General features: G+C 49.0%; 3 protein-coding genes across 8 annotated transcripts; 1 reads left to right on the top strand and 2 right to left on the bottom strand.

Moving 5' to 3' along the window:
- Positions 1-811: 811 nt before the first annotated feature.
- LOC136532334 (putative 12-oxophytodienoate reductase 8) lies at positions 812-4,369 on the top strand. Of its 2 annotated transcripts, XR_010778214.1 has the most exons (6): positions 812-1,239; positions 1,695-1,966; positions 2,734-2,907; positions 3,074-3,781; positions 3,860-4,055; positions 4,313-4,369. XR_010778214.1 is itself a non-coding variant. In XM_066524939.1 (4 exons), the coding sequence occupies exons 1-4, from the start codon at positions 1,175-1,177 to the stop codon at positions 3,664-3,666; spliced, it is 1,104 nt and encodes a 367-aa protein (XP_066381036.1). In that variant the 5' UTR covers positions 812-1,174; the 3' UTR covers positions 3,667-3,918. The 2 variants fall into 2 exon arrangements, 1 of the variants encoding a protein (XP_066381036.1); XM_066524939.1 differs by lacking the exon at positions 4,313-4,369 and having other exon boundaries at positions 3,074-3,918.
- Positions 4,230-6,451, bottom strand: LOC136532335 (remorin 1.4-like). 5 transcript variants are annotated; one of them, XM_066524942.1, is made up of 5 exons: positions 6,369-6,451; positions 6,029-6,087; positions 5,207-5,942; positions 4,981-5,062; positions 4,230-4,585 (listed from the first exon to the last, which is right to left on the bottom strand). In XM_066524942.1, the coding sequence occupies exons 2-5, from the start codon at positions 6,036-6,038 to the stop codon at positions 4,370-4,372; spliced, it is 1,044 nt and encodes a 347-aa protein (XP_066381039.1). In that variant the 5' UTR covers positions 6,039-6,087; positions 6,369-6,451; the 3' UTR covers positions 4,230-4,369. The 5 variants fall into 5 exon arrangements, with proteins under 5 accessions (XP_066381039.1, XP_066381042.1, XP_066381041.1 ...); XM_066524945.1 differs by having other exon boundaries at positions 6,343-6,420; XM_066524944.1 differs by having other exon boundaries at positions 6,029-6,132; positions 6,369-6,416.
- A 10,340-nt stretch (positions 6,452-16,791) lies between these two features.
- Positions 16,792-20,065, bottom strand: LOC136532332 (probable serine/threonine-protein kinase At1g54610). Its single transcript, XM_066524938.1, has 6 exons — positions 18,650-20,065; positions 18,299-18,526; positions 18,092-18,192; positions 17,861-17,969; positions 17,362-17,754; positions 16,792-17,257 (listed from the first exon to the last, which is right to left on the bottom strand). The coding sequence occupies exons 1-6, from the start codon at positions 19,763-19,765 to the stop codon at positions 17,099-17,101; spliced, it is 2,106 nt and encodes a 701-aa protein (XP_066381035.1). The 5' UTR covers positions 19,766-20,065; the 3' UTR covers positions 16,792-17,098.
- Between the last annotated feature and the right edge of the window lie 2,087 nt (positions 20,066-22,152).

The raw sequence follows: 22,152 nt of genomic DNA, 5'->3' as shown, positions 1-22,152 counted from the left end.
TTAGCACATGTGTTATTGTAGCACCACATTGTCAAATCATGGACTAATTAGGCTTAAAAGATTCGTCTCGCAAATTAGTCGCAAACTGTGCAGCTAGTTATTTTTTTAGTCTATATTTAATACTCCATGTATGTGTCCAAACATTCGATGGGATAGGAAGTAAACTTTAGGGGGAACTAAACAAGGCCTAAGTCAAAAATTTTGCAGTATACGTGGAAGAGTTTCCTTTTTCCCTTCTCGGATCACATGAAATAAACAAGGAGGCAGAAATGTGGTTTCGTCATAAATTGAAGGGATTCATGTTACAGCATGTTCGGCTAGTATTAAAGCCGGCTGAAGCTGTTTTGTTGTAAGAGAAAAATACTATAGATTCTAGGTGATAAGTTCAAGCGAACATGCCGCTATGTGTCATACTCTAGTATGAATCAATCGTAGATCCGTACAAGTTGGTTATAGCAGCAAGCCAGCAACAGTTCGAATGACTATATTGCGAGCTTTTTTTAAAAAAAAACAGCGAAGTAGCAATATATTGCGAGCTTGAAATACTAAATTATTTCCTTCGTTTTAATTATGATTGGGAAAATCGGGTATGCATTAATGTTCAGTTTTGAGAACTAAGAAGTCAATTCTTGTTCTTGGTTTGAAAGAAGATAACTTAATTTGATTTACCCTATGTTTGATTGGAACTTTTCTAAAAGGCTAAAAGCTTAATTTGATTGTTCTAAACTCCTCGGTGTAATCTGTGTTTTGTGTAACGAAGATTTGAATTACTAAGGTCCGGTTAGCAGTTACTCTATTGCACAAAGTAGCAAAGCCTCATGAGTTTGAGAATGATTGCCTGTTGCTGCTGGTCCCAGCACGTCCTGCTTTTGGCACCGATAGCTGCTGGTCAAGCCTGAGCAAAACGGATGTTTGACTAGTTAACACTGCAACAGCGCCCAGTGTCCAGTGTAAATACATTAATTAGGAGTTTAAAAAAAATACATTAATTAGGACTAAAAGCTTGCGCTTGCACGGGAATGCAAATCATGACGCCATAAGGATCTGCGGGCCAGTTTCCTGGAAACTTACCTGACATAGCAGCTGGCTTTAGCTCTGCTCCCCTGACGGCTGACGCACAAATAATCAGGCATCAACAGAGCCAAGGAACAAGGCAGGCGTGCATCAATCGTCCATGGAAGCAAAAGCAATCCCGCTCCTCACGCCCTACACCATGGGGAGGTTCCACCTCTCCCACAGGTCGGTATGTCCACCGCCCATGTATCACCTGGTTCGGTTTTGTAGCGGCGATAGGATCGCTTCACCTCATTCCTTCACTGGCAGTTCATGTCATTGCTTGCAAAAGAGTTCATTGCTCCCATGGATCATCTAGGCTGATCACTTGGTTTTCGAGACGAGAATTCGTAACTGGCGATTCGTGTCCCAGCGTCTAGGGCGAGCGCCCGCAAGGTGCTCGATGAATTGCCTGCCCCAAAGTCTGCATGACTGCTGCCTAGGGACCTCCTCACGTCGGGGTATTAGCCTGTTCGCTTTCGTATAATATCGTGGATTATAAGTTGGAACAGTATTTTTCTCTCACACCAAACTAGTCAGCCATAAATAATCCACGATCATTTACGACGAAACGAACATGCTGTTAGATTCTGCGTCTACAATCGGCCTGATGAGACATCTGCTGCTCATCTTTATGCCAGGGTTGTCCATGCACCTCTCACAAGGTCAAGGTGCTACAGCAACCTTCCTGGCGAGCACGTCGCCCTCTACTACTCCCAGAGGGCCTCGGAAGGTGGCCTCCTGATCAGCGAGTCCACTGGGGTCTCGGAGACTGCCCAGGGGTATCCCAGCACTCCAGGTATATGGACCAAAGACCAGGTGGAAACCTGGAAGCCGGTCGTCGAAGGTGTGCATCAGAAGGGTGGAGTTTTCTTCTGCCAGATTTGGCACGTAGGGAGGGCTTCTACTTATGGTACTGCCGCTTCTCAAGTTCTGGATATTTACGATGACCTTGCAAATTAATTTGTGTTTACTAATGAATTATGCAAATAGGAGTATTGGATATTTACTATGACCTTGCAAGTTAATGTGTTTGCTAATGAATTATGCATATGCGATATAGGACTATAGGAGTAGTTGTTCTCTAAGAAATTTAATCTTTTATATGTTTCTATAATAGGGCAGAATGGTAGTCATATGATATCTAGGCCAAAACTTGTATAGTTGTTTACAGAGCAGTTGTAAGATAGGCTGCTAGATCATGTTGATTCATTGTGTCAACCATCTGACTATCCTGGCTACAGAGTTCAGAAGCAATGTTTTTAGTATGAGTACCGTGTCTTGTTGAACTGTAACAACTTAAGCTTGTAATGGACCCACAGAAATTATTGCACTCACCGTGAATTTATACAGAGCGCATCATCATATTATAGTACTTTGTATCTAGGATACTTGATATGGATTATGCTGATTCATTTAGTTAGGCGTCTCAAAAGTAATTTTTGATGACTACTGAGTCAAAGTCCCAATGCAGTTGATGGTCACGTCTTATTGAACTGTAAGAACTTGAGCTTCTTTCTGAAGCCACATAAATTATTGAATGGACACTACACATTTGCGATGTTCTTGTCTCAAGCTTATCTTGTGCATATTATTCACACATACTGCTACCTGCTTGAATGATGCATTTCATGTAGTTGTGAGGTTCCCCTGACAACTATTTTACAATATACATTGCAGATTATCAACCCAATGGACAAGCACCAATTTCTTGTACGGACAAGCAGATAACCCCTGACGTTCTGGATGATGGGACTGTGGAGGAATTCTCAGCCCCAAGGAGGCTTAGAGAAGATGAAATCCACCAGATTGTCAATGATTTTAGGCTTGCTGCTAGGAACTGCATTGAAGCAGGTACTTCCACCTTTTCCTTACCTTTCATCTGCATAGTTAACCCCATGGCTTTCCGATTGTGAGGATCTATCAGAGTTCAAATCCACTGTGCATTTACCGTTTTGATCAAATCAAGTAAATCATTCATCGTATTCGTTACTGATTTGGTTACATCAATGGATCCTAGGCTTTGACGGAGTCGAAATCCACTGTGCATTTGGCTATCTCATCGAGCAGTTCATGAAAGACAGTGTCAACGACAGAGCTGACAAGTACGGTGGAAGCATGGAAAACCGATGCCTCTTTGCGCTAGAGGTAATCCAAGCTGCCATCGATGAGGTCGGAGCAGACAGGGTTGGTGTCCGTCTCTCACCATATTCCAACTACCTGGATTGCTGGGACTCAGACCCAGACGCACTTGGCCTGTACATGATCCACGCCATGAACAAGCTCGGCATCCTCTACTGCAGCATGGTTGAGCCAGAGGTGGTCAAAGTGGATGGTAAGGTGCAGATCCCCTACAAGCTGCTGCATTTCAGGAAAGCGTTTTCTGGCACTTTCATTGTTGGTGGAGGATACAACAGGGAAGAAGGCAACAGAGCTGTGTCTGAAGGTTACACTGACCTGGTGGCATACGGCAAATGGTTTCTGGCGAACCCAGACTTGCCAAAGCGATTTGAGCTGAATGCACCTTTGAACAAGTACGACAGATCCACGTTCTACACTCCTGACCCCGTTGTTGGGTACACTGATTACCCTTTTATCAGTCCTTCTGTGTGATTTCTTGAGAAAAGAAAATTTAAATTTGGTGCTATATCTAACTTGCTCTTGACATAGAATTTGAATTTCAATGAAATGAAATTGTTGAACTGGCAGGACAGCTTACACTCCTCAGGTACTGCTACTGAACTTTGGTAAAACATTAGTGGTTCTTTTTTGAGATTTTGAATAGAACTTTTGTGATAGATTTCAGTGCCTCGCATTGTGTTCTCAAGGAATTTTGACGGGCCGAACATGTTTGTTTGGGACCCAGTAGCCCTTTTTGCATAGAACTGGCTTAGTGGCTTAGATATGACGCCAATTGGAGAGGCCCTAAGAGCAGCTCAACGCACCTGTGTTGCTTGTAGCCCTGCAGAGCCCTGCAGGCTCGGATTCAACTTGGAAGAGAGGTGGTGTTTCTTCATAATATTATTTTGGTTATGTTTTAGCATACACAGGACATTATCTAATATAATTAAACATAACCCACAGATTGCTAATAATGGAATACTTCTAGCAACAATTCTGATCAGGTCAATTAAAACTGTTGCACAATTGCTCGGACCACCATGGCAACGGATTTTTTTTTCCTTCCTGAAAATGTATGGTAATGGATTGAATTAGACGTTGGGCTATGACCGGCCGTCTGCTCGATGTTCTTTAACAGTGAGAGGAACAAATGACGCGGCTACGGAGAGGCCGAGTGTTACAACTGATGCTGGCTTTACTCAAAGCTCGAGCCGCACAAGCAAGAAATCTTGAAGGAGGACGGCAGGTGCCCTTTCCTCCTGATGTAGTTGGCCTTCTCTGATGTCCTCGCCGCACGCTCATTGAGCTTCGCCTCAGCGCTCGCCCGCTTCTCCTCGGCCATCCGATGCGTCGTGGCAAGCCGGTTGGACAGCTTCTCTTGAGCCCGTAATTTCATCTGATCGGCCTTCATCTGCAGACAGAGTTTTTGTTCGAAATGTCAGGAAAGTAGATGTAAGGGCCTGTTTAGTTTCCAAAAATTTTTGTTCAGTAACCATCACATCGAATCTTGCGGCACATGCATGGAATACTAAACGTAAATGAAAAAAAAAACTAATTGCACAGTTGGGTGAGAAATCGCGAGACGAAACTTTTAAACCTAATTAGTCCATAATTAGACACTAATTGTCAAATAAAAACGAAAGTGCTACAGTAGCCCAAACCCAAATTTTTTTGCATCTAAACGCGGCCTAAGTAAGCGGCTAAAAGAGTCTTAAAGACCATGAATAAGGTGGCGCCACCAATTACAGATTGCACCAAATAGTCCCATATCAACCAGACGAGTAAACGATTGCATCTTAAGCTTACCTGCATTTTCTTCATCTTCGTCTCAGCTTTTCTCTTCTCATGGTTCTCCCAGGCCTGTATCTTTACCTCTTCACGTTTATACCTGAAACAAGCCAAGGCAAGAATTGCACTTAAGTAAGTGGCAGATGTGTAGAAAACAATAGATGTGTAGAAAACAATAAAGTCAGAGCTACTGATACAAAACAAACAAAAAACTTATAAACAAAGCGTAATAATTCATTCCCACCTCGCCATGAACTTGGCACGTTCAGCCTCATCCCACGCTGCCGCGCGGGACTCCAGCGAGTTCACGCTGGGCACATGACCAACCACGGGGCGCTCCTCGCCAACAGAACCAACCATGCCTGCCGCCGCCACCTGCTCACTCGTCCCTACAACGGCGGTGGTCACGCCCACGGGCCCTTCCTGGTGTCTCCTCGCCGGGGTGGACGACCTCGAGGATATTGGGCTCCGCGCAACGGGCGTGGAGGCACGCAGCGGCGTGGCCGTCCTGGACGGCTCCTTGCTGGCGATGGGGGTCATCTCTGTCCCCATGTCCCGCAGGCACACGGACCGCATCACCACCGCCTTGGGCGGCGAGCCACGCCCATGCTGCTGCTGCACCATGCAGTCGATCTTCTTGGTTTCCTCCACGTCGTCGTCGTCGCCCTCGCCGTTCCGCGGCGGCGGCGTCGAGGGCGCGGCGGACACCACCATGCTGTACTCCAACGCGCCGTCCACGCCGCTGCAGGACACACGGCCGTTCTGCGAGGACGAGCCCAGGAGGCGCCGGTCGTCGGCGTTCGAGTTCCTGGGCTTCACCCTGGCGCCGCCGCCGCGGGTTCCTTCCTCGCGGCCGCCGTTCGACATGCCCACGAGCCATTTCTGCGCGTCGTCCCACTTGGACGGCATCGCCTTGGGCCGAGACAAGGCTTGGTTCTTGCGGTGCGGCCGCCCGCCGGCGCCCTCATTGGTGGTGTAGTCTAACGGCCGCATTGCAGATTTAAGTACTCTCATCAGGTGAGTTCATAAGAAGGTTGTGCATTGCAGATTTAAGTACTATTGTTACCTGAGTTCATAAGAACAAGTCTGGGCTCCAGATCCAAGATTTTCCAGACCTGAAAGCTACTGGACCAGATCGAGCTGCATCAGATTTTTTCTGAATTTCGTGATCTGAGAAACTTGCAGAAAGCAAAACATTAAGTATTCGAACCAAAAAAAATCGAATCCCCTTTAAACCATTCCCCCACTTTTCTCGCACATAGCTTAATGGCACAAAATCAGTATGAAGCTATAATTAATCTCCGCATTTCGCTCTCCTTAGTTTAACTGCAATTGTCAAATCCTTTTAACTAAAAGCGATTGGAAAAGAGAGACTAATACAGAGGACAGGAAAAGTTGCTGCTGACCTGAATCAAGAAAGAGCCTGCAGGGTGACGATGGCAGGGCTGCAGGAATGGAGGATGGCTGAAAGTGCAAAGTGACCGGAGGACTACTACTCTACTAGTAGATAGACTAGCGTAGCATTTTCCGTGGGTTCACCGTATTCGTTTTGGAGTTGGGCGCAGGAGCAGCACGCACCGCGGTACTGGCGTGCACATGGTCTACTGCAGAGAGGATGACAGGATTCACGTGACGAGAGAGTATAATAAATAAACACCGGCCGGCTCTGTGTCTGGGCGTGGACCTACACATGGTTTTAATTAATGCTATATAATTGTGCTTAAATTTGTGTCAAATTAGGCTCATTGGCCACGTTCGCTTGTCTGAATTCTGGAGCAATCTGAATAGTTTGGAGGAATGCTGGATGAATTTGTAAGAGAAAAACACTGTTTCAGATGAAAAAAATAAGCGGATCAAGCCGGATTTAAGGGCACGTGAACGGAGCCAATATTGTCTCATTGATTTGGGTTAATTAATTAGTTTGAACCCAATACAAGCCTATCGAGGTTCGGCTCGTCTGCTCATGCGCAGTAAGGGCTAGGGCTTCAGATCAGCACACACAAGGAGGGGAACTAGCAAATCACGATCAAATTAAGTTTTGTCAAAATTCCTGAAACCCTAGTTTGAGAAATCAGCTTTCCCCCAAAAAATTTCAGAAACCCCAGTTCACGGAATCCACGGACATCACCCAAATCAGAAACCCTAATCTTCAAATTAAGACTCGGGAGGGGTGGATTTGTCACCTGATTGTGGTTGGGCTAGGCGTTGTTTTCGCGCTCACTGGCTAGTCACTAGGCAGTAGAGGGCAACAAGATGGCGACCAGGCACGCTTATACTTGGCCATCGGGCCGCCCCGGCTCGGCACGGTCCGGAGGATGTCGGGCTGGCATGGCACGCCGTGCCTCCCGTGCCGTGCCGCTGCGGGCCTCGTGCCTTGCCATCAGCCCAAGCACGGGCCTATGGGTCTAAATCTGTGCCGTGCCGGCCTGCTAGGCATGGCCAAATCACCAGGTCGTGCCAGCCCGAGGCCCGTAGGGTTCAAAACACATCAAAAAATTCATCTCAACAAGAAGTATTCAAATTTAAAGTATTTTTTCCAGAAGAGCTTCAAACCAAAACCAAAATCATACACACAGAGAACAAGAGGAAATTAAAAGGATAACTGAGTTGTGTGCAATGCTGCCTCATTAAAAACCTTTCTGGGTAAAACTCATCCTTGTGAGAAACCCCAGAAAGGGAAAAAGAGTGCAGCACAGCTCTAGTTATAAGTCTTAAACATGTTCAAAGGTTTACATGTTACATCACAGATACAGATCATAATCAAGTCTCAGGCTCTCAGCTCACCTCTTAAGTCTCACTCTCACTGTCTCAATCTCAACTCTCAACTCAAGAACCACCAGATGCAGAAGTCGCAGATGTAGATGTGCTAGCAGAAGGAGCCCCAGAAGTAGATGCATCTTTATTAAGATAGAGATGCTTGAAGGAGTCTACCAGTTCTTGGTTGTCAACATCATGCTGTAGTCTTCTTTCACCCAGCTCCCAATCTTTTATGCAAGCAAGCATCTCCACATGTTCAGGCAATAGTCGACGGCGCCGCTCCTCAAGTATTCTTCCTGTTAAGCTAAAACAAGATTCTGAAGACACTGTTGAAATAGGAACTGACATAATGTCTCTAGCCATGATAGAAAGCACTGGATATGTTAGCTTATGGTCACGCCACTAGAGAAGTAGATCAAAGTCATCCTCATATGCAGTGACATTGTCACTATCCAGATAAGCAGATAGCTCACAAGCAGCAGCAGAAGTAGATAAAGAAGGATTGGGAGCAGAGGCGGGGGAAAGTCCAACAACACCAGATGCTCTAGTGCCTCCAAAAATTCTTCCCCATGCCTGCTTCCTCTTACTTGTGATGCTTGCAGGATGTGCAGCCCTCCTTTGAGACCTAGCTGCACCAAACTTTTCTTCATACTTGTTAAACAACTTAAAAATTTTAGTTTTCACAATACCATAATAAGAACTGTAGTCAAAACCAATTTTTTGTTGCATTATAGTAAGAACATTAAACAAACCTCTCATTTTACCTCTAGGATCAAGAATGAATACAAATAAATACAACAGAGGTATGTCCTTCTAGTATTTTAGGTATTTAAGCTTCATAGGATAGACAATAGAAAACATATTCTGATCCTTTGAACTTTCATGCAAATGAGTTATAATATCTAACAGATAGTGCAGAATAAGTGGACTAGTTGGATAGTAAACATCAGAAAGAGTGATTGTGGAGTCATAAAAAACTTCTAGGAATTCAAGTATTTTATCAGCAATATACCAGTGACTTGCAGTTAACAACGTTGAGGTATAGTTGGAATTAATGAACATAGAAAAAACATCCTTATATGGAAGCAGATGTTTAAGCATAAGATATGTAGCATTCCATCTAACATCCATATCCAAACCAAACTTTCTAGGTCTAACACCCTTAGCAATGCAAAAGTTCTTGAACAAAGCAATCCTTTGATTAGATGAATTCAAAAAGTTAATAGCAGTTCTGAAATCCTCAGTGTAAGGTTTGAACTTTTTTAAGCCAGATTTTACTATCAGATTAATAATATGGCAAGTACAATGTTGATGCACAAGATGATACTTAACCTTATTAGGATTTGAAGGTGTAGGTGCAGGTTCAGAACCCAGATAACCAGCAAACATAGGTGTCAATGTTTCCATAGCCTTAGCATTGGAAGAAGCATTGTCAAGAGTAACAGAGAACACCTTGTCAAGCAAACCAAATTCTTCAATCACACAAGCAACTTTTTCTACAATATTCTCACCAGTATGTTTTACCTCAATTAAGCGGAGACTAATTACCTTTTTCTGCAACTCCCAATCAGCAGTCACATAATGAGCAACAACACTGATATAGTCTTCCTTTGCATTACTAGACCAAATGTCTAATGTCAGACCAACAGAAGAAGCACCAGACAACACACAGCTCTTAATTATATTACGTCGTTCATTAAAAAGTTTGCCAAGATCGCTAGTGGTGGTCTGTCTAGAGACCTTAACAAACCTAGGATTATGAGCTCTAACAATGTATTCTTCCCAAGCATCAGTCTCACCAATTCCTAAAGGCAGATCAAGCTTAGCAATCAAACAACATAATTCAGATCTAGCAACTTCAGGTTTATAATCCTAGTTATAAACAGAACCATCAGGATTGTATGAAAGCCTAGATTGAACCCTACCACATTGATCAGTTTTAATCCTACATGATTTTTGGTGCCTTTTTAAGTGACCAGTGCCAGCAGCAGATCTAGCAGACAAGGTAGATTTGCACATCTTACAAACAGCCTTGATGCAAATTCTAGAACCATTAATAACCTCATAGATCTCCTCAAAATCAGCCCACACAGGCGATTTGCGCTTACTAGTGTTACCTGTATCAGCAACCGAAGGAGCAGAGCCAGTTGGAGTTCGCAGTCGCCGTCACCCCTTCGCCACCGTCCGCGTCCACATCGATCGGAGCAGCAAAGCCATCCCCAAGATCGATACCGAACAACGCAGTAGCGTCAGCTCGAGTGTCGTTGTCGTTCTCGCCCTCTGGGGCTAGGCCAACCGGCAGGAGGCCATCCTCGTCGGCCATGGCCGCCTCTCTAGCCCCATTCCTCGACGGTGTGGGTGGCCGCCTTGCTCGCTCTAAGCCACAGCTAGAAGGCGATGCATCGGCTACCGACCTGTGAAACAATGGAAGAAGAAGAAATCAGAAGCATACATTGAAAGAAAAAGAAGAAATTAGAACATGGTTAGGGGTTAGGGTTAGGGTTTCACCTGCGCAGCCAGAGCCCGGTGCCAAAGAAGACGACGAGCACCCAAAGTCCAGAGAAGACGACACTCAGTCAACAACGATGGCAGACGGTGGAGGAGGGACAAACAGAGACAACCAACTCACATAATCAACGAGATCTAGAGGGGAGATAGGGAGAGGGAGAAGGGAGAGGCAGGGACGGAGGGGAGGACGTCGGCAGAAGGCAGATCATGGTCACCGAAGTCGGTATCGGAGACAGCGAGGCATCACTAGCCACTGCGTTTGAGAGCGGCGCAGCGGCTGGTGGTGGTGGGATGCGAATGGGTGAATGGGGAATTGGGGATTAGGGTTAGGTTACGAGCGGGAGTGCGGGACTGAGGGGAGACCGGGAGGAGGGCGCCGCATCGGCCGCCTTTTATAGGTGGGGTCTGGGGTGGCGGCGTGGGGGCGGCGTGGGGGCAGCCATTGGTGAGCTAGGCTACCTCCCTCTCGGGCCGCTGTCGGGCCTCCTCCAAAACCCCGTGCCGAGCCGTGCCAGCCCACGGGCTCAACTGCCAGCCCAGGCACGGCCTAGCACTGCGTGCCGGGCCAGCCTGAGCCCGGTGGCCTACAGGCCGGGCCGTTCTCGTGTCGAGCCAAAAGGTCGGGCTGCCAGGCCTCGGGCTGCATGGCCAGGTATAGGCATGCTGGCCACCAAGCCATAGAGACACTGAGGAGGTCACCCTCTCGCGCGGGCGCCGATGTGAGGCCATTCGCGCGCTCCGACGAAGGGATCCCACGCGAACGCCGCTATCGACTGACTTGGACGGGCCTGGTCGCCATGAGCTCCTACGGCTGGCATGAGATGCGGAGGAGGGAGAGGAAAAGTGTTGTGGGAGAGTGACGCCACCTTGGACCGCGTAGGACACCAACCGGACCATAAGGTGGACTTCTCACGCTGAGGAGCAGCCCAGCAACAAACACCCGAGCGCAGAGTTGCTTTTGCTCCCACATTAGCACCGTACTGCTTAGCGAACATGGAGCCAACTAGCTCAAAGAGTGAAAGGTCCTAATGGCTAGAGGGGGTGAATAGCCTAATAAAAATTTCTACAACAACACTTAACCAAATGGTTAGACAATTATGAGGCGAAGCGAGTGTTGCGCTAGCCTACTCAAAATGCAAGCCACTGTCGATGCGGGACCCATAAGGTTCCCCACGGAGAAGAGAGAAGAAAACCTAGTCCAAATAGGATTCTCTACATGTAATCCTACTAGGACTAGTTACACGTAATCCTACTAGGATCTCTACTTTGTAACCAACTAGGACTCCCGCCTCTCCTGGACTATATAAAGGAGGGCAGGGGTCCCTAAATCGGCAGATAAGAAACCACAACATACCTCACAACACAAAAAATAGCGCAGGGCGCAATATACTATCCACACCAGACTGGACGTAGGGCGTCGTGACTTTCCAACGTGCCGAACCAGTATAAATCGTTGTCTCCCTGCGTTTACCATCGAGTTCCTACAAACGCCAATACCCCTTCGAACAAATCACCGTCCCGGGTACCCCGTGGCGGGTTGCCGGTGGTAAAACATCGACAGCCACCTACCACAATTCTAGTTTAGATAGTGTCAATTCACACAAGAGCAATGACACTACCCTATGTTAGTGTGCTCTCAAAGGCTAACTAAAGAGCCACACCAACCAAGCATGCAAGCTCTCACAACTAGCTACACTAAAGAGCTTGTCAACTAGTTTACGGTAAAGTAAAGAGAGTGATCAAGAGGGTTATACCGCCATGTAGATGAATGAACCAATCAATCATGAAGATGAATAACAATGATGACCAATCACCTCGGAATCAATGATGAACACAATGATTTTTTACCGAGGTTCACTTGCTTGCCGGCAAGCTAGTCCTCATTGTGGCGATTCACTCACTTGGAGGTTCACGCGCTAATTGGCTTCACACGCCAAACCCTCAATAGGGTGCCGCACAACCAACACAAGATAAGGATCACACAAGCCACGAGCAATCCACTAGAGTACCTTTTGGTGCTCCGCCGGAGAAAGGTCAAGAACCCCTCACAATCACCACGATCGGAGCCGGAGACAATCACCACCTCCGCTCGACGATCCTCGCTGCTCCAAGCCATCTAGGTGGCGGCAACCACCAAGAGTAACAAGCGAAATCCGCAGCGAAACACGATCACTAAGTGCCTCTAGATGCAATCACTCAAGCAATGCACTTGGATCACTCCCAATCTCACTATGATGATGAATCAATGATGTAGATGAGTGGGAGTCCTTTGGCTAGGCTCACAAGGTTGCTATGTCAATGAAAATGTGCAAGAGTTATCCCTTGAGCCGACCATGGGGCTATAAATAGAGCCCCAATCAAATAGAGCTGTTGTACCCCTTCACTGGGCAAAACACGCTCTGACCGGACGCTCCGGTCATACCGACTGGACGCTGGCCCTCAGCGTCCGGTCGCCCGATGGATGCCACGCGTCACCAGCTTCAAACACTGTTCATCAGATTTCAACGGCTACGAAGCTGACCGGATGCTCCGGTCAAAACTGACCGGACGCTGAAGCCTCAGCGTCCGGTCGTTTCCAGTAAGCTCCCCGAGGCATGTTTTTTTGACCGGACACGTCCGGTCCACCTTGACCGGACGCAGACCAGCGTCCGGTGCTCAACCCTACCCACTATGTCGTCTAACAGCTCGACCGGACGCAGCCTTTCAGCGTCCGGTCGCTGAGTGACCCAGCGTCCGGTCAGTAGACCGACGCTAGCATCATTTCGACCAACTCTATTTCAACTCTAACTTCTTCACCCTTGCTCAAATGTGCCAACCACCAAGAATTTCGCATCCGGCGCAATAGAAAATAGACATTTCATTTTTTCCGAAAGCGCCGAACCCTGCAAACACCTTGTGCACATGTGTTAGCATATTTTCACAAACATTTTCAAGGGTGTTAGCACTCCACTAGATCCTAAATGCATATGCAATGAGTTAGAGCATCTAGTGGCACTTTGATAACCGCATTCTAATACGAGTTTCACCCCTCTTAGTAGTACGGCTATCAAACCTAAATATGATCACACTCTCAAAGTGTCTTGATCACCAAAACAAAATAGCTCCTATGGTTTATACCTTTGCCTTGAGCTTTTTGTTTTTCTCTTTCTTCATTTCAAGTTTAAGCCCTTGATCATCGCCATGCCATCACCATTGTCATGCTATGATCTTCATTAGCTTCTCTACTTGAAGTGTGCTACCTATGTCATGATCACTTGATAAACTAGGTTAGCGCTTAGGGTTTCATCAATTCACCAAAAACAAACTAGAGCTTTCAAAGAGGCCAGGCCTCAGCGTGCGCACTAAAGGGTTGTTAGAAGGGGGAGTTTGCTTTGAGCCCATGTCAAAGCCAGCCCAACCCAGTTACCCATGGACACATCAGAAAGGTGCGCGCAGTCGTCAGCGCAGAAGAACCAGCTGCCCGATTTCGCCGGGCTAGGCTTCCACGGAAACAGGGCCTCTAGATGTCAACGGGGAATTCTCCATCGGGGAGTGCCTCCCCATCCCCGTCCCCGTGGGAAAGAAAATTCCCTATCCCCATCCCCGTCAAGTGCCACGCGGGGAATTAGTCCCCGTGGAGATCCCCATGGGCCGTAGGTATTTCATCGTCATCTACAAAGTTTGCACTTCAAACTTTATTTAAGTAGCACATATATGTTCTATAGCATTAGGGTTGCAACATTGCTTATATATCACAGGCGGAGAATTAGTCCCCGTGGAGATCCCCATGGGCCGCAGGTATTTTATCGTCATCTACAAACTTTGCACTTTAAACTTTATTTAAGTAGCACATATATGTTCTATAGCATTAGGGTTGCAACATTGTTTATATATCACAGGTATTGGGCATTGCCAGTATATGGGCCTTTGGAACATTGCTTATATATCACAGGTATTGGGCATTGCCAGTATATGGGCCTTTGGAATCGGGTCCCCGCGGGGACGGGGGCCTGCATACCATCCCCGCCCCCGTGATCAACTTCAGCCCCGTTTAATCCCCCGTGGAGGTAGAATTCATACCATCCCCGTCCCCTAATGGGTGAATTCCCCACGGGGATTCGGGGAACGGGCCCGTTGACATCTATAAACAGGGGGCAGCAAGGTCGCTTGGACTCGCAAACTATATCCCCTTCTACCTCTAGATTATATTTCTACCAGCTCTTCTTTTAGTTCCTCTGGATTATTTTTCTACCAGTTCTTTTGTAGTTTCCTTCTAATTCTTTTTTAGTTTTCCTGAGAAGTTAATTCTTTTTTAGTTTTCCTGAGAAGTTATCTTGGCATTCATATACTTCCATTTTTTTCATATCCGTCATAACCCCATTAGGCGTTCAAAGTCTATTCTGAAAAGTTCAAGCGTGCTCTTCACAAAGCGGTTTCTAAGTTTTTTTTACCCCTCTTTAGTGCGTGTGAATTAAATCAAAGGATGAGTCCCAAAAACGTTGTTGTTCTTACCAGCCAAAAATTGCTAGGAGGAGAAAAAACACATAACAAATTCAAGATTTGGTTCCAAAGCATCGGCGGCGACACGGGTATGTCCCTGTATTCCATGGAATACCCATGGTTTTTGTGACAAACACAAATATAAGTATACATGTATAATGATACAGCATGTTAGCTTGTTAAATGTTGCAAATATGTAGCCCATAAGCCCTGTAGAACAACTAGTAGCAGAAGCCCACGAACTCAGAAAAAGACAAAAACTCATCTCGACCGTATTCCAGTCCATGTCTCATGTTCCTATCTGTCGCTCACATGATCGGAAGGGCGGCAGCTGAATAGGCAGGCGGTGGCACGGCAGGTCGGCTCTTCCCCTCGGCCCTTCAGCCCTCGCCCAGTCGGTCCCTCGCCCATCGGCCCTCTGGCGGTCGGGCCTCGACAACCAACGCGTCAGTGCCTTGCTCCCGGCACTCCTCTGGCGGCGGCGGCGGTAAGTGGTCTTCGGCTCCGGCGTCCAGGCGTCCGGGTGTCTGGCCCTCCCCCCCGGCACCTCTCTCATCTCCTGCTTGAAGCAACAGCACGGCGAACAGAAAAGACCCCAGATCCATTTTTGATTCTTCATAGTAAGAATTGAAGGTTTTATTTTCTATTTTTTTTGTTGCATTGTGTTCTTTTTTTTTGAAAGAAATGTTTCCTGTAATGTAGATAAAGAACTTATACTTTGATTATTACCAGGGGTGACACCAGGTTCACTTTGCCTGGTGCCTTGTTACCGGGGTAAAAAAATATTTTACCTAGCAAATATTTTAAGAAAATTATATATACTACTTGAGCTGTGCACCAGGATCAATTTTGTACTGGTTTTGCCCCTTATTACTATCGCATATATATGTATTGGAAATTTTTTTACTTGGAATACCAAGCCCAGCCGTGAAATCATGGCTCCGCCACTGTTCCAAAGAACAAATATAGACGTTCAGACTTGGACTTGAACTCATTAAAGACTAAAGATAGTAGTCCCTTGGTGAAGATATCAGCATACTATGAGGAGGTGGGGACATGAAGCACCCGAATCGCCCTAGCCGCTATGCATTCGCGGACAGAGTGAATATCAATCTCGACGTGTTTGGTACGCTGATGCTGCATCTGATTGGTCGAGAGATACACTACGTTAACATTGTCGCAATAGACAATAGTGGCACGCTAGAGAGGAATATGCAACTCCTGAAGTAGCTGACGTAGCCAAGTCGTCTTGGTAACAGCATTTGCAATTGCACGGTATTTCGCCTCAAAAAAAAAACAGCGTCCAGAGGTGGAGCGACGAGTATCAGGAGCCCAATCCATATCAAATTGCTGTCCGAGGGTTACTGGAACTTTCATTGTTGCTTTGAGGATACAACAGGGAAGAAGGCAACAAAGCGCTGTCTGAGGGTTTCTGGCGAGAACCCCAGACTTGCCAATGCGGTTTGAGCTAATGTGCCTTTGAACATGTACGACAGATCCACGTTCTACACTCCTGTCGTACATTCAGCGCTTTGACGTGGATAAAAGGGCACACACCGAATACCCTTTTATCAGTCCTCCTGTGTGATTTCTGGAGGAAAGAAAATTTTGGATTCGGTGCTATATAAAACTTGCTCTTGACGTGGAATTTCAGTGAAATGAAATTGTTGAACTGGCAGGACAGCTTACACTCCTCAGGTGCCGCTACTAAACTTTGGTAAAACATTAGTGGTTCTTCTTTTGTTGAGATTTTGAAAGCACTTTGTGATGGATGCCCTGTTCGCTCAGCTGATAAGCCATGACTGAAAGTACTGTTGACTGATTTATTGTGAGAGAAAAATATTGTTCGTTGGCTGAAAAAGTACGGCTTATAAGCCAAGCGAACAGGGTGCTCACTGAACATATATAGAGTTCTGTTCTGTACTTTGGCTGCCACTGACATCGCATTGTGTTCTCTGACTACGCGCAGTGTTTCACCATCTCTTGCATCTCAACTAGGGGTATTCTGCTACACGTTTGGCGCATATAGAGTTTGTTCTGAATTTTGCAAACCTTGTAAGCCTGGAGCAATAATAATAACTACGCTGTTAAAGTCTCTAATTGCAACAAGTCGACCAGATGCGCACACATTTCCTTTGGGGGGTGTCTTTACAGTCTCCTCCCTGTCAGTTTCAGGCTTTTCATGCCTCTCTACCACTGCTATTATACACATGGATCAAGAAAAGCCCGACTCGTTCGTAGCAGCCCCGAGCGCTGCGCATTCGTGTGTTCACCTTCCACCAATGATCTCGCCTCTGTTCCGTTCCATGGAGAGGCAACGAATGCTCTGGTCTGGCTGGGACCATGGAATTCGCCATGGCTGCCAACTTGATGCCAATTTTTTTCTCATTGTTCAGTAATAGTGCTTGTTGGTCTTCTCCTTCTCGACTCGCGCCTTGCGCACGGCCTGCTGGATCTGCTTCTCGTGCTCCTTGAGCATGTCCTCCATGTTCCCGCCGAGCGGCATCAGCGGCCCCGAGTAATGGATCCTCTTGTTCCTCCCTCCGAAACCCTGGGGAAACAAAATGTTTGCAAATGCGATTAGCACTGCCTGAGCTGTAGCGTCAGCTGTTATTAAGATTGTCAAGATCGAATATGGCTCTGGTTGGCACTCACGACTGATGCGTCCCGCATGCCGAGGTCCTTCTGGTGGGAGGAGCCGGGGCGGCCGACGGCGTTGGCCGGCTCCGCGACGTCCAGCCGGTTGTACCTGGAGTTGGCGTTGGTGGCAGCCGACGAGCTCGGGTGCAGGTCGGTGCCCCGGGACTGCGCGTAGGACCGCTGCGAGGTGAGGTGCGACGCCGACGCCCTGACGGAGCTGGACGCGCGCGAGACTGCCCTCTGGTCGGTCCGGTTGTACCACGTCGACCCGAAGCCGCCGCCGGTCTGCAGCGTCGCCGGCCCGCGCACGGCCACGGCCGGTGGCTCGATGCGGAAGCCCGGCACGCTGTCTTCCAGGGAGCTGTAGTGGTGGCTGGTGCTCTTCTGGTTGGCGCGCGCCTGCCTCCTCTGCAACGAGACACGAGAGGGAAGCGGTTGCAGAGTTCAGACAAGAATAGTTTGAGCTGCAATCAGTCACTGATGAGGAGCATGGCATGGGCGACCAATCACGTACCTGGTAGTCGGCAATGGCGACGTCCTGAGCTGGCGCGGCGCCCTTGGCTTCGTCTCTCCCCGGTTTGACGGATACAGAGCCCTTGCCTCCGATGCCCGCTGCGTTTTGCCTACAAAAGATGCGCATGGAATGCAACAGGGTGCTGGGTGTAAGAACAATGGAATCACTGGAATGGAAGCAGATATCGGTAGCCATTGCCATCAGCTTGCAGGTGCTCTAAGGTTCGCGTACCTGCTGGCCTCCTGGCCTCGGAGCTTGGCGTCGTACTCCTTGCAGGGCGGGTACTTGGGCAGGCTCGCCGGATCACAGGCCAGCGGCTTGGTCTTGAAGAACTGACGATGACAGAGATGCAATACAATACAGCAATGTTTCAGTGCTGACAGTTTCCATGGCGTGTTTGTTGTTCTAATGAAAAACTGACGAGAGTTGCTTAATTACCTCGCTGTCCAGAGCAGAGGCCACCGTGCCCCGTGCCGACGGCTCGATGGCGAGCAGCGTGTCCAGGAGCGCCAGGGCCGTGGGGGGAAAGTCCTTGAACGTCTCGGCGATCTTGCGCCGGTACGGCCGCTGCGGCTTGAAGAGCGTCACGTCCGGTAGCTTCGCCTTGGCCCAGTAGTCCTCGGACGGAGAGCCGCAGAGCTTGAAGATCTTGTGCAGCTGCTCGATCTGTGCATGTGGACGACATGTTTTTTGTTCATTCATCATTCAGATGGCAACATGCGTTTCGGTCGGTCAGGTTAAGGCAGGCTGACAACGAACGAAACCAAAAGAAGGGCACGACGGACGAACCTCGGTCTGGCCGGGCATGATGGGCTTGCCGGCCAGCAGCTCGGCGAGGATGCAGCCGGTGCTCCACAGGTCCACGGCGACGCCGTACTCGTTGGCGCCGAGCAGGAGCTCCGGCGGGCGGTACCAGAGCGTGACAACGCGGCTGGTCATGGGCTGCGTCTTGCCGGGGTCGAAGAAGGTGGCGAGCCCGAAGTCGGCGATCCGGAGCACGCCGTTGTCGCCGATGAGGAGGTTGGAGCCCTTGATGTCCCGGTGCAGGACGCCGCGCGCGTGGCAGTGGCGCAGGCCCTCGAGGATCTGGCGCATGAAGCACTTGACCTGCGGCTCCGTGAAGCGCTGCCCCGACAGCGAGGCGAGGCCGGCGAGGTCGTGCTCCATGTACTCGAAGACGAGATAGAGGCTGTGCGAGAGGCGCGAGGTGACGATGCCCTCCAGCTTGATCACGTTGGGGTGGTCTAGCCGCCGGAGGATGTGGATCTCCCGCGCCATGAACCGCACGCTCTCCGGGTCCATGTTGACGAAGCGCACCCGCTTCAGCGCCACGATCTTGCCGCTCTGCAGGTCCCGCGCCTTGTACACGTTGCTGTACGTGCCCTGCCCGATCTTGTCCAGCCGCTCGAACGTGTCGGCACGCCGGGGCAGCCACCCCTCGACGATCTCTCCGGCGACGGACGTCAGCCACGAGGGCCATCCGGCGATGACGTGCTCGCCGGAGAATCCCTGCGGCACGCTGGAGATCACCTGCGCCTGCGCGCCGCCGCAGTCCGCGGCCGCGTTGTTGTTGTTGTTCCCGCCGATGTCCAGCGTGGCGCACCGGTGGTGCGTGGGCGCCCCCGCGGTGCTGTAGGACTTGCTGAGCGACGTGATGACCACCACGGGAGGCGCGGTCTTCTCCACGGCCTCTTTCGCCGGCGCGGGCGCGCCGATGCCGTTGGCCTTGGCGTTGGACTCCGTCCGGGAGATGACGGCGTGCACGACGGCGGCGGCGTCCTCCTTGGCGGTGAGCGTGATGAGCTGCTTCAGGGACTGGCTCGACGCCTTCTGCAGCTGCACCACGGGGTGGGGCGCGGCGGGCGGCGCCTCCACGACGCCCTCCTTGGAGCAGAGGCCGCCCATCGCCGACGGACGGCAGCCACCGCGGGCGTTCCCGCCAAATCGAACGCGCGAGGAACGGACGCGCTAAGTTAGAACCGCCGCAGGAGGATCAGGATGCAGGGGAGGAAGGTCAGCTAGGAGGCCAGCGGGCTCGACAGGAAGCGGCAGATGCGTCGTTGGTCCTGGAGCGAGGAGCGAGGAGGTGGCGGTGGAGGCATGGCGGTTGCGGCGACACGCGGTTGCAACCGCCTGAACAGAACGGGCACGCGCGTATCCGGCGCCGGGGCCGGACAGCTGCGCGCGCGCGGGAGCGACGGATAGCAAAGGGGGCGGGAGACAAAAGGGAGGCCCGGGGACGACGAGCCGTTACGAATAAACGACGGGGAGGTGGAGCGGCCGTTGGCGCGATTCGCGGCTGGCCGGTGGGGCCATGGCGTCAGTGAGCTGGAGGTGGAGTGGTGGAGCTGAGGTGGCCAGGTCGGGTAGTGGCGCGCACGACAGACAGGTGGGGGACGTGCGCCCCAATGAGGCCAGGCCGCCAGCCCCAGGGGATGGATATCTCTGGACATCCCGAGCCCTAGCCACGCGAAGCCTCCCATGATTTGCCCTGATGTGGCGTAGCGCTGGCGGTGGTTGGGTCTTGGTGACCACCATTTGGAAGAAATCAATCTATCTAAGCAACAAAAACACATTTTTTTTTGTTAACTCATGTATTTTTGTCAGAGCTGGGTAAAAAATACAGACTTGCTAGCGTCAGGACATCCGATCTAGAGCGCTAGCGTCAGACGGTGCCGCGCATGGAAAAGAAATGGAGCCTGCACGTCCTGTTTTTTCGCGCGCCCCACCACATCGACCCCCACGCCTACGCTCGGCTTCTCATGCGCCCCAACTGTGAGCCCATGTCGCCCGGACGTCAGTAGATGGCTGCGATAGGTGGGCCCTGTTGCAACATGTATAACACCTGATCTGCTTTTGCAACATCAAGATGAAACACTTGCAACGTACTTCTGAAACAGCTGAAACACTGGCAATATACGTCTAAAACACTTGTAAAAACACCACAAAACTTGAAAACACGTGTGTAGTCATTGCAAACATATGCAACATCAAGATGAAAACACTTGCAACATACATATGAAACACTTAAAACAATTTAAACACACATTTGCAACATGCGTATGATACAGATGAAATATTTGGAACATACACTCGAAACATGCGTGTATAGCCATTGCAACATATGCAATATCCCGATTTAATTTTGCAATATCCCGATCTACTTTTGCAACATCGAAATGAAACGCTCGCAACATACCTCCAAAACACATGAAACATACGTTTGCGACATGCGCTTTCAACGCAACTTCTGCCTCGGCAAATGGAGGCTCGTCGGGCCGTGGAGGTCACTGGTGTGCTCGGCAGTAACGTGGAGCTGGGCGGCGGTGCACAACGGGCGGGTGTGGGGGCAGCATGGGTGGCAGTGGCGCAGAGGGTGGATGACGGTGTGTGCAGGTCACCGATGTGCTCGCCGGTGGCGTAGAGAGCGGCGGGCGCGGCAGTGGTGGCGTAGAGGTTGGGCGCGAGCGGAGCTCGCCGGACAGCCACACGGCACGGTGAAGCCGCGATGGCGCGACTTGCAGTCGGGAGACAACCGTGTTTTGGGAACACTGTGTTCGGACGGACGGATGCTCACACCACAACATTTCCATAAAAAATAGGTATTTTGTGTGAGTTTTCAGGGGACCTTTGATGGGACCCTTCCTGGCGCAGCTTTCTTTATATCAGGTTCACAAAAAAAAACATTGTGGATCTATATAGACAATAGGGGATGTAACCGCATCTAGAAAACCAGAAAAACAGTTATTATAATTAATTTTCATCATATATGTATCCAATAAAAACCTATGTACTCACAAAGCAAACACAACCCTCTCAAATTTGCTAATTGAGCAATCGCTTGATCAGAGATTTTGAGTCAAGGCCGAAGACCTGCACCGACCAAAGGATTTGGTCGGCCTATGATTTAATTTAATTTGTGTAATGACCATTCTGCCCAATATATTTAGGAATATTTGTAAAACGTATTCAGAGCAAGAGGCAAAATAGTCAATGTAAAAATGAATAATACAGATTTAATTCTAAAATCTCTCTGCCTCACCTTCGTTTGCATCCGGTTGTCTTTGGGCATTCGACTTCAGCTTCATTTTTTTAAAATGTCTTGTACTATTCCATTTTTTAATGCTGTCTCGTGCTATTGTGAGGAGTACATCAAATGGTGGTGTCTTCGGGTTGGATATGGATAAATATTGCTGACATCATTTTTTTTTGTATTCTTCTTTAAAATCGAAGCCGGATTAGATAGTGTCATATACAAACAAAGCCGGATATAGATAGTGTCACATATAATA

The sequence above is a fragment of the Miscanthus floridulus genome, unplaced genomic scaffold, assembly GCF_019320115.1.
Source record: "Miscanthus floridulus cultivar M001 unplaced genomic scaffold, ASM1932011v1 fs_581_2_3, whole genome shotgun sequence".
NCBI classification, from domain to species: Eukaryota; Viridiplantae; Streptophyta; class Magnoliopsida; order Poales; family Poaceae; genus Miscanthus; species Miscanthus floridulus.
This window is presented reverse-complemented; position numbering and strand designations above follow the sequence as displayed.

Excerpts from the sequence above, each read along its gene's own strand:
- LOC136532334 (XM_066524939.1), top strand. The coding sequence starts at position 1,175 with ATGGAAGCAAAAGCAATCCCGCTCCTCACGCCCTACACCATGGGGAGG. Across the intron at positions 1,240-1,694 it reads AGGTTCCACCTCTCCCACAG|GGTTGTCCATGCACCTCTCA; the intron begins GTCGGTATGTCC and ends TCTTTATGCCAG. Across the intron at positions 1,967-2,733 it reads AGGGAGGGCTTCTACTTATG|ATTATCAACCCAATGGACAA; the intron begins GTACTGCCGCTT and ends TATACATTGCAG.
- LOC136532335 (XM_066524940.1), bottom strand. The coding sequence starts at position 5,976 with ATGAGAGTACTTAAATCTGCAATGCGGCCGTTAGACTACACCACCAAT. Across the intron at positions 5,063-5,206 it reads CGTGCCAAGTTCATGGCGAG|GTATAAACGTGAAGAGGTAA; the intron begins GTGGGAATGAAT and ends GGCTTGTTTCAG. Across the intron at positions 4,586-4,980 it reads CGAAGATGAAGAAAATGCAG|ATGAAGGCCGATCAGATGAA; the intron begins GTAAGCTTAAGA and ends CTCTGTCTGCAG.
- LOC136532332 (XM_066524938.1), bottom strand. The coding sequence starts at position 19,765 with ATGGGCGGCCTCTGCTCCAAGGAGGGCGTCGTGGAGGCGCCGCCCGCC. Across the intron at positions 18,193-18,298 it reads CCTCTGCTCTGGACAGCGAG|TTCTTCAAGACCAAGCCGCT; the intron begins GTAATTAAGCAA and ends TGTCATCGTCAG. Across the intron at positions 17,755-17,860 it reads TCGCCATTGCCGACTACCAG|AGGAGGCAGGCGCGCGCCAA; the intron begins GTACGTGATTGG and ends GTCTCGTTGCAG.